Source organism: Lissotriton helveticus, chromosome 3_1, assembly GCF_964261635.1.
Source record: "Lissotriton helveticus chromosome 3_1, aLisHel1.1, whole genome shotgun sequence".
NCBI lineage: Eukaryota > Metazoa > Chordata > Amphibia > Caudata > Salamandridae > Lissotriton > Lissotriton helveticus.
Window position 1 is genome coordinate 993,183,504 of NC_136061.1, and position 12,977 is coordinate 993,196,480.

General features: G+C 42.5%; 1 protein-coding gene across 4 annotated transcripts in view; it reads left to right on the forward strand.

Annotated features, from left to right (window-relative positions):
* CWC22 (CWC22 spliceosome associated protein) overlaps positions 1 to 12,977 on the forward strand; it is a 377,345-nt gene that overhangs the window by 162,050 nt on the left and 202,318 nt on the right. For all 4 annotated transcript variants that reach the window (XM_078681477.1, XM_078681479.1, XM_078681481.1 and 1 more), the window contains one exon: positions 10,387 to 10,680. In XM_078681477.1, the coding sequence (XP_078537603.1) occupies positions 10,387 to 10,680 (294 nt within the window). The remainder of the gene's footprint in view (positions 1 to 10,386; positions 10,681 to 12,977) is intronic.

Here is a 12,977-nt window from a genome sequence, read left to right on the forward strand (position 1 = left end):
CTGTCCTCACCTCTATCGTCCATGTGGATCAATCAGGCTTCATGCTACACAGAAGCACCCGCCACAACCTGTGCAGGCTGTACAGTGTCCCACATATGACGAGCGCCCTCAAGCCTCATCAGGCGGCACTGATGGTACTTGATGCCTCAATGGCATTTGATAGTATAAAATGGCCTTTCTTGTTTGCCATGTTGCCCAGACTTGGATTCTGCCCGAAGTTCTGTGGGTGGATAAAACTGCTATATCAAACCCCACTGGCAAGGGTGAGGGTAAATGGCGCACTATCAAGGAGCTTCCTATTGCACAGAGGTACCCAGCAAGGATGTCCACTATTGCCCTTGCTGTTTGCCCTGGCGCTGAAGCCCCAGGCACATTGGATACTTACTGATCCAATGATATGGGGCATCCTGCGGATGGGAGGAGCGCCTCTCCTTATACGCAGATAACAACGTTCTATACCTTTCCAGACCATATTTCTCCATTGCAAGAGTGCTTCCATCTTTGAACTTTTTGGGAGTTACTCTGGTTTCAACATAAATTGCGCCAAGTCAGTAGGGTTCCCCTTATTGCCCCCCCTCACGCCTCCCCCGCCCTCCGAGTCTCTCAGCGAAGTGTGTGGCACCTATAGTGAAGGAGTACTTCTGAGACCTCAGAATATTTATAACTTGTGATCACCAAGTATTCATGCAGCAAAATCTTATCCCCAAATTAAACAGACTTCAAACTGACGTTATGCACTGGCGTACTCTGCCACTAACTTTAATGGGAAAGGCAGACTTGTACAAGATTAACATCTCCTGTATGTCCTTCAAAATACACCCTACCCAGTTTAAGCAACCTTTTTTACTCACAAAGCTCAGGAGCTCCGGACCTTGCTTTGGCAGGGGGGATACACCTCATATTGCTCTGCATAACTTACAAAGCGGGATCTATGAGGGTGCATTGACATCCCATTGATGTCAATGATTGGGTCTATACAGACATGGAGGAGCCGGCCTACAGAGTGGATAGAGCGGCAATGCCAGACGGAAGTTATGGGTCTCTCCTGTATGCCTGTAGGACGAGTCCAGACCTACCGCCACATACAGCAACAGTGGCAAAGTGTTGGACAGAGGCAAATAGATACCTGGGCAGGCACTCTAGATTGATTAGCATGGCCCCCTGTGGCATGGTTTCGACTGAAGGAGGTATCTAATATGTGAGGCTTCTCAAGGTGGGCGACAATAGCACCTGGGAGACGTATGAAGGGACAGGGCACTTCCCTTCGACACCCTGAGTCAGCAATACGACCTGGCAACCTCACAGGTGTTCCATTACCTGAGACTCGGACACCCCCTTTGGGTCTTCATTCAGCAGGGCAAGGCCCTTCCTGACTCCTCCCCTTTGACGGGCTGGCTATTAGCATCGGTCGTCTGCTGGAAATTAATGAACAATGCTCATGGCCCCTTGGGCTCCCAATGACGCGACTGGACTGACAGCGTAGGCAACATTGACAATGAAGAGTAGGTGGAAACTCTACAGAGGCATCGAGACTGCGATCCGAGCCAGATTTAGGAAAGTTTTTCATTGTTAATACTAGCCCTGCACTCTGTTCCATAAGTCAGGGGAGATACATACATCGTAGTGCTTGAGAGGTTGCACGCAAGAGAAATCCTTCTACCAAATATTCCGTGATTTGTACATACTGGCAGGGGGTGAAAGCAGTGATGTCCCGAGGGGGTGAGGGTGCCTATGGACGATAAATGGTTATTGTTGATGCTACGGTTCAAAAGAAGACTGCCCATGACATAGTAGACTCTGGCTGGTATTGGCAGCGGGAATAGCAAAATGAAATATAGAACGGCGGGGGGGCATGTCCCGAGTCAGTGGCGGAGTAGGAGGTTGACTTGAACTGGTGCCAAAGAGCTTAGGCAGTGATCTCCAAAAGAGGGTTACCTTGAAAGTGGGAGAAGATATGGTCCTCTTGGCGGTAATACAGAGGTACGTCAGAGAGGTTGTGAATTGCTGGTGCGCTGTAACAAATGTCCCGAGATAGCATGAGGGGAGAGCAGCTTGCTCCCCACACAGTAAAGAATATCATCAGGTGATTCTTGTGTTGTTATGGATCTCCTTCCAACCACATCGCAATGTAATCTGTATGCTGAATATTGAGTATGTGCATGCAAAATTGTTTCAGATCTGTATTGAATGATGAGCCTGTTAAAAAATGTTTTATTAAAAAATATATATTTATTCCACTTCAAACCACCAAGATCCACTGCACTCGCGGGCAGGTGCTTTCAATTTGTGAGGGTGGGCTCACAATATTAATTGCTCAGAGTCTTCCAAAAAAGAACTTAGAACTCACAGGGGGAAAGGGGCATACAAAATACTTGTTTATTTTTCACAAGTAGCACAGACTACTTAACGCTCAGTGAGTTGACTGCCATATAATATAAACATTGTCTATTGGTTGTTCCTTCTGACGTGGAAGTTCATAGAAAGAGGTCAACGTGTTTATAACTATCTCACTTACTTTCCGGCAGCCGCCATTTTAAACTGACTGGTGCTTAAACAGTGAGATATTTCTCATTCCTAATTGTAAAACTGTATGCATACATAAATAAACCAATTCATCAATCAACATGAATGTATCTGAATATTTCACATCCTCTATTGTTAGATCTAAGTATATCTAATTTATCAACAATTAAGATGCTTAATCTGGTGGTTCTGTATTTGAAACAATTATATCATGATTGAAATCATCATGTTACATATCGCCAGAAGACGGATGGAAAGCGTTCTAAAAGTGTTCATCTAATTGAAACAATTGTCAAGATAGCACCAACTCCAATTTATATAAATGCAAAGAATGCATGATAATTGGAAATTCAATTGGAAAAATTACACTCACATCCAATTCACCCAATTACAGCTTTACAGGGTTTCCACTTTAGACCTTCCAAAGATTAAGCCCTGAGTAGGCAAGATCTAATCCGAGGACTTGTCACCATACCATAACATTTAAAAAAACCTTCAAAATCCTAGAATTTATATTTCCTATTGATATTCAGTCTCTAACGCTATAATCCTGTATCACCAAGACACAAAAAGAAAAGAGAAGGAAGTTAAAACCATGTGAGACACTATCTCATTGGTGAGATTATATTCCCAAATGTACTGCCAATTCTTCTTCTGTGCTAAGGCCCTGTGGAGCTTTTGTTTGTAAATCAAGTATATAGCGTGAATCTAGGCATCTAAATTTAGACACCAGATTCCCAACCCCCCTTGCTTCTTGAGGCACATGATCTATACAGACAAATTGCAGTAGGTTCCTATTGCTATTGTGGTGTGTTTCAAAATGTCTTGAGTTTGATAAGACTGGTCTTAGCATAGCTCTTGAGTGTTCGAGAATCAGGTTTTTTGCCTGATGTATTGTACTTCCAATATATTTTATTTGGCATGGGCATACCATACAGTAAACTGTGTGGGTGGTATTGCAGTTCATTATTCTATTTATTCATTATTTTAGGCTTTTTGCATCCTGGTACTTCATGTATCAGTAATTTTTTGCTTTTTTACTTGCTTTACAATTGATGCAAGGTAAACATCCCACCACACCACTACAGTTTATATCGGTGTCTTTTACAGGCAAATGACTCAGAACTATTTGTTCTTTTATAGATCTCCCTTTTCTGTATGTCATACTGGCATGTTCTTGTATATCTTTTCCAATTACAGGATCTGTTTTGAGAATATGTCAGTTTTTATGAATGATGCTGTTTAAAGCTCCTGCATTGTTTGAGTAGCTAGTAATTTGCTTGAACTTGTGATCAATCTCCTTTTCAGAGATATTCTATAAGAGGAGACTCTGCCTAGATTTGTTTTTATCTTTATCTCTTGCTGTAGAATACTTTAATGGGGAAACCTCTTAGTTGGAATCTTTGTATACACTCATCTGCTGCTGATTCCTAATCTACTTCTCTTGTGCAGTTCCGCTTCAAGTGAAGCAGCTCCCTATAGGGGATGCTCCACTTGAGAGTCCTAGGAGGACTACTTGTAGCTTGTAACGGGGATTCCCTGCGGTTCGATTTCTGTGTAAGTGGTACATATCATGTTATCTGCCACTAAGACCTTTATGTCTAAAAAATTTACAGATTCAGTAGTCCTCTCTCCAGTGAATCTTAATTGGACATCTTTGTCATTCAGAGCCAATACGTAGCTATTAGCTGATTCTTTGGACTCTTTCCATAGAATGAATAGGTCATCAATATATTTATACTAGCTAACTATCTGATTGCCTCAGATCTCATTTGGTCCCAACCAGGCCACATGCTTTTCCCACCAGCCCAAGAATAAATTCGCATATCTGGGGCGAAGCAGGTTTCCATGGCTGTCTTGTGTGTCTGTTTATACAGCTAGTCCTGAAAAAAAAAGATGTTATTAATTAAACAGAATTAAGTGAATTCCACAAGCATTCAGTTGTGTTCTGCAAATTTCAAAGATCTACCCTTTAGAAAGTACTTTACAGCTTTAATTTCATTTTTGTGTGAGATATTTGTGTAGAGACTAGTGATGTCAAGTACAACCATTAACATGTCTGGTTCCCATACGATATTGCCTATCTTTCTGAGAAAATCTCTTACTGGCGGATGCCACTGTGTAATTATATTTATGACCTAGTTACCACAGGAAGAGGGTTGTTTGGTTTGCTAATAAGTTTGCTGCCGTTTGACGAACTACTCAAAACGTTTAAAAAACAAAAACGTGTATTCACCGCAATACATCAGTTACATTGTCATGTATTTAAAATACAGTACAGGTGCATCAGGTCATTCATATACCTTAAACTTATCAACATGAAATTCAAGTTTAAGAAAGGGGAGATAGACGAATTTACAAATTACATGCCAAGTGGATTAAATTGAATGGGAGATAATGACGATGTTCTGTTTACACCTTATGGATTGTATATTTACAAAAATAAACTTATGTAGACAATAAGCCATGCTGATATATTTATTTGAATAATGATTTCAAATTTTTTCAGTATTTTTTCAATGAGGTACAATAGTATGTTTTTAAGGGTGTTTGTGTACTTGGCATGTAGGCTGTGACGAAGACCGTCAGGTCAAAATACGTTGCCTTTTGCAATAAAAGCATCGACACACATCCTGGCGTGCTTCTGAGTGGTTTCAAACTTTGGAGACTCAAGCAAGTTTTTAATTGAAAACAGGACATGCACCGGTTAGATGCGCCAACTCCGTGGATGGAAGTGACCGGCGTACTGCAAGAGCTGGTGGTGTGTGTGTGTTTGTTTGTATGTGTGTAAGTATGTATGTTTATATGTGTACATATATATGTATTTTTTTGTAAATATCATTTTTATTAGCATTTTACTTAACATCTTACATTTTATTGTCCAGGACACGTACGTAGGTATTTATTCACTAATATTGTATCTCAAGTAGAGTGAAAAGTAGGAGAAGAGGACAACAATATAATTTCTCACTCTGTTTTTTAAATCCTGTTCTGAATAATTCTAATCGAAAATCAGTTTGTTTCTTATATGCAAATCTCATGTTCCTGGTTAAAGATTATTCTTGGTGTGGAGTATGTAGTGCTCTCTGATCATTTTTTTAAAATATTCATTTTTGATGCTCTTTGTTTATAATAGACAAGTACAACAACCAACCGCTGCTTTTTCCTGGGATCCTACCTCATGTTTTTCCTCATACATAAATATTCCACATATATCTCAATTCTGGTCTGTTTGGAGTGGAGGGGGTAGGGGGGGGTTCAGGAGTCGCAAGCATTGAAGCGGGCCAAGGCATCTATCTTTGCAATCTGTTACACTCCTATCTCAAATCCGTTGGGCCTCTCCCAGCCCCACTACGTTGTAGGAGGAATAGAGGGGTCCCTCTCCATATCTGTTATACGTATGTATCTATATATGTATGTATGTGTGTATATATATATATATATATATATATATATATATAATATATATATATGTATATATATATATATATATATATCAATGCTCGAAGTTTGCCTCGTAATGAAGAAAGGAAAGCACTCTCAGGGGCGAGTTCAAATCTTTATTCAGATCTCACATGGCCACTGTGATCGGCTGATCTCGAAACGCGTTGGGTTTTTCTTGCCTAATAAACCTGAAGCACCGTTTAACTGCATTGGGGCCTCGACTCTGGTCATTTCGTGAAAAGGAAAGTTAACCAGGAGTGTTGCTTATAGTAGGGGCTGGCGAACCCCGTCGGGAGCCCGCCGTTCCAAGAGGCAGAAGCACACCATCACTGTGTGTGTGTGTGTGTGTGTGTGTGTGTGTGTGTATGTGTGTGTGTGCACGCGTGTTGGTTGGTGTGTTGGTTGGTGTGTGTGTGTTGGTTGGTGGGTGTGTGTGTGTGTGTTGGTGGGTGGGTGGGTGGGTGGGTGTTGGTGGGTGGGTGTTGGTTGGTGTGTTGGTTGGATGGGTGGGTGTGTTGGTTGGATGGGTGGGTGTGTTGGTTGGTTGGTGGGTGGGTGTTGGTGGGTGGGTGGGTGTGTGTTGGTGGGTGGGTGGGTGGGTATTTCATGTCCCCGAGGAGGATGTAGTCCGTGGAGGCGGGTGCTGGCGATGGAGTCACTGAGCTCAGGGTCCGGGGGGTCTGTAGATGAGTGTTCCTCTGAGGGTGGTGTTGGGGTGGATCCGGAAGTGCAGGTGTTCGGTGGCGTTGAGGGTGTTGTCTGCGTGGGTGGTGACCTTGAGGGTGGACTTGTGGATGATGGCTATTCCTCCTCCGGTTCCGTTGGCGCGATCCCTGCGGGTGATCTTGTAGCCGTCCGGGATGGCTATGGTGATGTTGGACGCCGAGGAGTCGTTCCACTAGGTCTCGGTCAGGAAGGCCACATCTGGGGCGGAGGTGTCAAGCAAATCCCAGAGCTCGACGGCGTGTTTGCGTGCGGAGCGGGTGTTGAGGAGTATGCAGCAGAGGTGGTTGGGTCCAGTCCTTGATCAGGCGTTATACAAACTGAGGGGACCTTTCGTTTGGGCGGCTATCTCCCGCTTTTTTCATCTTCTCCGAGAACTACGGAGGTGGAACCATGAATAAACTTCATTGATGGCAGGATATCCGCTATAAGGGGCACTTGGTCATCCATAGATTATAGTGCACATCGCATTGTTGGTGCACCATATATTTATTCTCGTGTGAAAAATTGGATCTCTAAGCATTTCATCCACGACCCTTGGATATTTTATTCATAGTACTTGTTACCAAGACCCCGTGTATATATGACACTTCATGACTGAACTATCGCTCGAACATCCATGTGGATACTTACCATGTTTATTGGAAATAGAGATTGACAGAGCGGTCTGCCACCTTTCTGGTTTCAACACCTTATTCTGGATATTGAATTTTTTCTCATGCCCTGAAGAAGTCCCGGCAGGGACGAAACGCGTCGGCTGTCCTATTTTGCACTTTGTGGAAAAATAAATCATCTAAACAAAACGGACTTTCTGGACATTTATACTTGCTAAGTGATTGTTGAAAAACTGGTCATTTTATGGTGCACCTGTGCTTCTAATTAACTCATGTTATAGTTCTTTCTGAACTGGCATTGTGTTGGCGGGTGTCGTATCAGTGTGCACATGATCCCCACCCAAGGGTATAGATAAGGGGAATTCTTTCACATAAGTGGTTAAATTTTTGTATCAGGTGCATTAGCTTCAAGGTTCCGCCATCCACCTTGCTTCAAAACTTGGAGGTTTGGTGGTTCTGTCGCAGGTGAAGCTGCAGGTGCGGCAGGAGAAGGGGTCCGTGGGTCCGTTTCGGGGCGGCCTGGAAGCAGGTGTGGTTTCGGCTGGCGTTGAGTGCGTGGAGGCTGCTGGCATCGTAGAGGAGTCTGGTGTTGTGGCATTCGCGGGGTCCAGGGGTTCTGGCGCTGGGCGCCGTCCAGGCGCAGACGGCCTTGCTTTAGTGCGCGCGCTGCGCGCGTCCGCTGCGCAATCGCGCAGCTGCCTCCATTTAAAGGGAGCTGGGAGGGAGGAGTAGCTGGGAGGCGGGAGGCAGGGGTTTAGCCAATGGGCGGGGGGGAGCGCATGGGCAGCAGCGGCGGGAAAGCGGGCTGTGGGCAGAGGGGGGGCGAGGGAAAGAAAAAAACGGCACCCAGGAGCAAGGGTCAGGCACAAGGGCTGGTGCAGCTGCAGCAGGGGGGGCAGGGGCGGGGGGGGGAGCGACCTACCTGGCATCGCAGAGATTTGCAAGTCTGCAACATGGAGATCGGTACATATGCTTGATACATATGTTCATGTCACCATAAAAAAGACCTGACCTAACTGTCACCTGTGGGGCATGATCGGTATCAGGAGGTCCTGGAGTGATGGGTTTCAGGAGCTCCTGGAGGTCTTAAAGGCATGGTGCCAGTTTTTGTGTTATGGTTTTCAATGCAGCCTATTGGCTAACCATGCGATCCAGTCCCTTGGTTTTTTCCTTTCAAATAAAGGCTATGTTTTACACTTTAAAGTTTCATTTTCTGTATCGCAGACATGTTGAATGGTTGTGGTGCATTTTAAATGAAAATGTCAATGTAATGTGGGCATTTTTAGCCTCTATTTCTGTAGGCTGCATGTGTGTAGATGTTTGTGTATATGTATACATGTGTGTGTATGTGTTTTTGAGGTACTGCATACATTAATGAGGTTAAACACGCATATATTTAATATATGCTCCAGGCTCCCCGTGCATGGGCGGGACTATTCAGTGCTTATGACTTTGAAGAAAACGGTCTTCCAATGAAAATTCTGCTTGTGTATAATTACACAGTGGCGATTGTGTGTGTGTACACGTTTATTTATTCATGATACATAACAGGTAATATGTCATATTGTCATTGAGGGGTTCTTGCGACATTAACCATGAGGCCAAAGGTCGAGTGGTTTGTAAATATCACCAGAACCCCGAGATGCCAATATTGAACCATAAAGCACGTTACCGGGGGGGATGTTAGGGTGGTGGGGTGGGGGGGGGGGGTACCATAATAAAATATTATTTTTTAAAGTTAAACTTAACCTGCTGCTGGCTGCTTCCCGCGTTGTGTTGTGGTGCTGGGACTTCCTTGTCCCAGCAGATCCTGTGATTACCTCAGGCTCCCTGTCCCACTTAAGATGTCCCACTGAAAGATGCTCCACTTAGGTCAGGGAGTCTGTGGGTTTCTCTAAGCTGTCTGTTCAATACAGCTGTGATAGAGAAACCTAAGTGTGCATGTGAATTTCGATTGGCCTGAGACTGCCGGCAAAACACACATGAGCACTTAAGGAGTGCGCTAGCACTGCTTATCCCCCTCCAATGCCTCAGCCCTGCCCCTCCCTGCACACGCTGGCTGAGCCAGTAGCTTAAAAATAAAACAATACTGAAATATTGTTGTATTTTTTTGCTGCTGGCTCTGAACCAGTGGGGTGGCGCTCCTCTGCCATTGCGGAGGAGCTGCTCCTGCTTCCTCCTGTAAAACCTTAGACTTGCCTGGTCAGCTGTTTTACTGGCTTGAACCCAACTTTTGTTCTGTCCTAACTTTCCTCCGGCCTTGAAATTTTATCCTTTTTGCCTTAATGTGATTGATATCCCTCCTGCCTTGACGTGATATCCCTCCTGCCCCACCCACCTTACATTTCCAAGTCCTCACCTTCCTCTAGCTCTTTCTTTCACGCCTGAATCATGAGCCAATTTCCTTGACTTCCGACCAGCTCTGTCCATGGATTTGACTTTCTACAGCCTGCTGTCTACTATGCAACTACTTTGTGCTGATTTTAAGAAGTGAGGCTTGAAGTGAAGCTCAGGTGCCCAAGGGGGATGTACATCCAGCCACATTTTAATTAAGTTTCTTGCACAAAAGAGCAAAGTCTGCTAATACTCAGAAACCCTATCTGCCAAAGAATTGGTGTATTACAGAATATTACATGAATATCACATGAAACAAAACAAAGTATTACATGAAACAAAATGTAAAAGTATGGGAACATTTCACACTTTATAATCACTTTTACGTGATTGGTAGAACAAAGCCCACTACATATTTTCTTTGAAGACTTATTATGATGCCTTAATGATAATGCCTTCATATCACACCATTTCTGTTTTTGCATGTGCTTAATATTAATACTCTTTATATTTGTAACTCATAAAGATGCTATAAATCATCCATTTCTAAATCTGACACTGGTTTCAGAACCGCCCAGTAGGTGGGACCATTCAACAAAGACTAAGAGTATATTAGTTTTCAATATATTTTTTGCTCTGAATCAAAAGTGTTTAAAGCATATACATTGTCTCGTTCAAAGTAAATACAAAATTAAAGATTGACTGTACTTTCTGTACCATTCTGATCTTGTTTATCTTCTTTTGTTAGACAGAAAGAGAGAGAGAAAAACAGAGAGGAGAGAGACCGAGACCGTAATAAAGATTATGAACAAAATAAGTATGGACGATCCCTTTCACCTGTGAGGAAAGGTGAGGATCGGTTCATGCCACAGGCATTTGAGTCTACGGCGAAGAACAACAAAGAGGATATGGCCCCCGATGCTGAGCCCCCAGCTAAAAAAAAGAAAGAAGCACTGGATCCAATTCTAACACGCACAGGTGGAGCATACATTCCTCCTGCAAAGCTTCGAATGATGCAAGAACAGATCACTGATAAAAGCAGGTTGGTTCAAACTGCTGAATTTCAAGACCATGTATGCATTTATTCATGAGGTACCAAGTCTGTTTATCCAACTATTGGATTCTGTGTTATTTAGCTCCTTATAGTTTTTCGTCAAATAATTATTTACAAATGTATTGCTAGAAAACCTTTCTCTAAAATGTTGCAGTGAAGGAAGAGACAAGGAAGTTCTTTCCAAGTGTTAAAGTCTTTTTATTTGACATATTATTTTTTTATAACTTTTCACTTACATTATTACTTCTGGTGTCATGAAACACTTTTTCAGCTGATCACATGCAGCAGGTTTTCTGTGGATAATAAGAGAAGATATGTTTACATAGCCATTGTTTTCCTCTTATATTACACCTAGTTCTCTTCTCTTGAATTTCTCTGCTTGCTTTACCAACCACCTCTTCACCTTTTACCTTTTATCAACCCACCTTTACATCTCATCTTCCATATCTTAACACTCATTTCTAACCTTCCTCCTCCAACATAACCCTCCCTTCTAATCTTTCTCCCTTCCCTAGTCTAACCACTCTATAGTATTGTTCCTAACTGGTTTCTCCTCTTATTAATTGCTGTCCCCTTGAGCATGGCATTCTGCGGAAATAATGAGCTCTCGTCTTCTCCTTGTGCAGTATGGCACAATAGTTATTTTCTTGGTGCAGTCTGAAGAAGGCACCCATCTCTCAAACTGTTTTCTGTACATCAAACCAACAGATTTTTTGTTGAGTTGCTCAATATAACACACAACATTAATATAATCGATCAAGTACCCTCTCTTGGCGTACATTATGTGGATATTGCAAGCCACCGAGAGTTCCATAACCATATAGAGAAATGAGGCTGAAGGACAAATTCCTCTATAAGGTTATGGAACTCTGAGGTGACTTGTAATATCCTCATAATGTAAGCCAGGGTGTATTTTACCCCATGGTCACACCATCACACCATCACCTTTATCACAAACCACTTTAAACCTTGGTGGTTCGCTTTTTGATATGAAAGAGCGAGCATGATTGCAAACATTAAGAATAGAACCTCTAGTGCAAAATTAAACACATCAAAAACCTGTTAGATATTTGTTTCCAACAGATATTAGAAATCAGTTCAATACAAGTCAGTTAAAAAAAAAAACAACAATGCTGTTGTAGGACAGAATGTGTACAAGCATGCAGAAAGATTCTAGCTGTTCTCCATTTAAGGAGTGCAAAACAACATATTCTCTCTGATTGTCATTGTAAACTATTAAAATGGAGCAGACCTGTCTTTCACCTTGGCTGCTGGCTCTGGCAGCAGGCATTGTGACGTCAGAACTCAACAGTAGTAACCTTATAATACTAGAGTTCTGTCGTGTTTTCTTTATAATTTGCGACTTGATGCGTCACAAGTTGCTGATTATAAACAAACTATCGACTGCTGTTTATTCAGGGATTACGTAATCCCATGTATTATAAGTTAATAAATAGACTATCAGTCTTCCATTAAGTTCCTTTCAAGTAAAATATTGTATTCTGGGGTAACCCTCTATGGTTTTTTGTAAACTGTTCATTACCATGTATTATTTGAAAATAGTGTCAAAAGAGCAGATGGCATCTGCCCATAAATCTACCATCTTTAAAGTGAACAAAGGGTGTAGATAAAAGGATGAATCGTAATGGTCAACTCTCCAGATTTAGGCACGTTTGTAATCTGGGAAACATAATACCCTAACCTCAATCAGTAAACAGACATTTTGTATAATTCACCACATCAGCCACTAGTAGGTCCTTTTCAATTACACCAATGTGTCTGGCATCCTGACGGACTATTGCATGCCACATTGAAAGATCACTGCTGGTGCGGTGGAGAACTCCATGCCTCTAAAGGCACTGCAAGTTTGGGGTGCAACTACAGTATTTCAGTCCGCATACACCAAATATTTCTGTTTTTCAAATACAAATTCCTAAAGTGGGAGTTAATGACCCTCACACCCTGAAAGATTACTCCTAGTTTATGGTTGGTCATTTATCTTTTTCTCCAGGATTGGATCTTTCATAGATTCACATGCTTGAATCATTCCCCTTCGTTGAAGTCCCACAGTACCATAATATAGCAGTGGGTATCACTATCATAGGCTATGATGGCAATGAACAATCACTTAGATAGCCTATCCATGTCCTTCTTTTAAAAAGACCAAACTTCAAACCTTAACCAATCAGGCGATAGCACCCTTTAAAACACTCCCAAGAGAGTCTGATTCCCTCAGATTTTCACCAAAGTTTGTGTGAAGGGAGCCTCCCAGAGTTCTGCTCAGT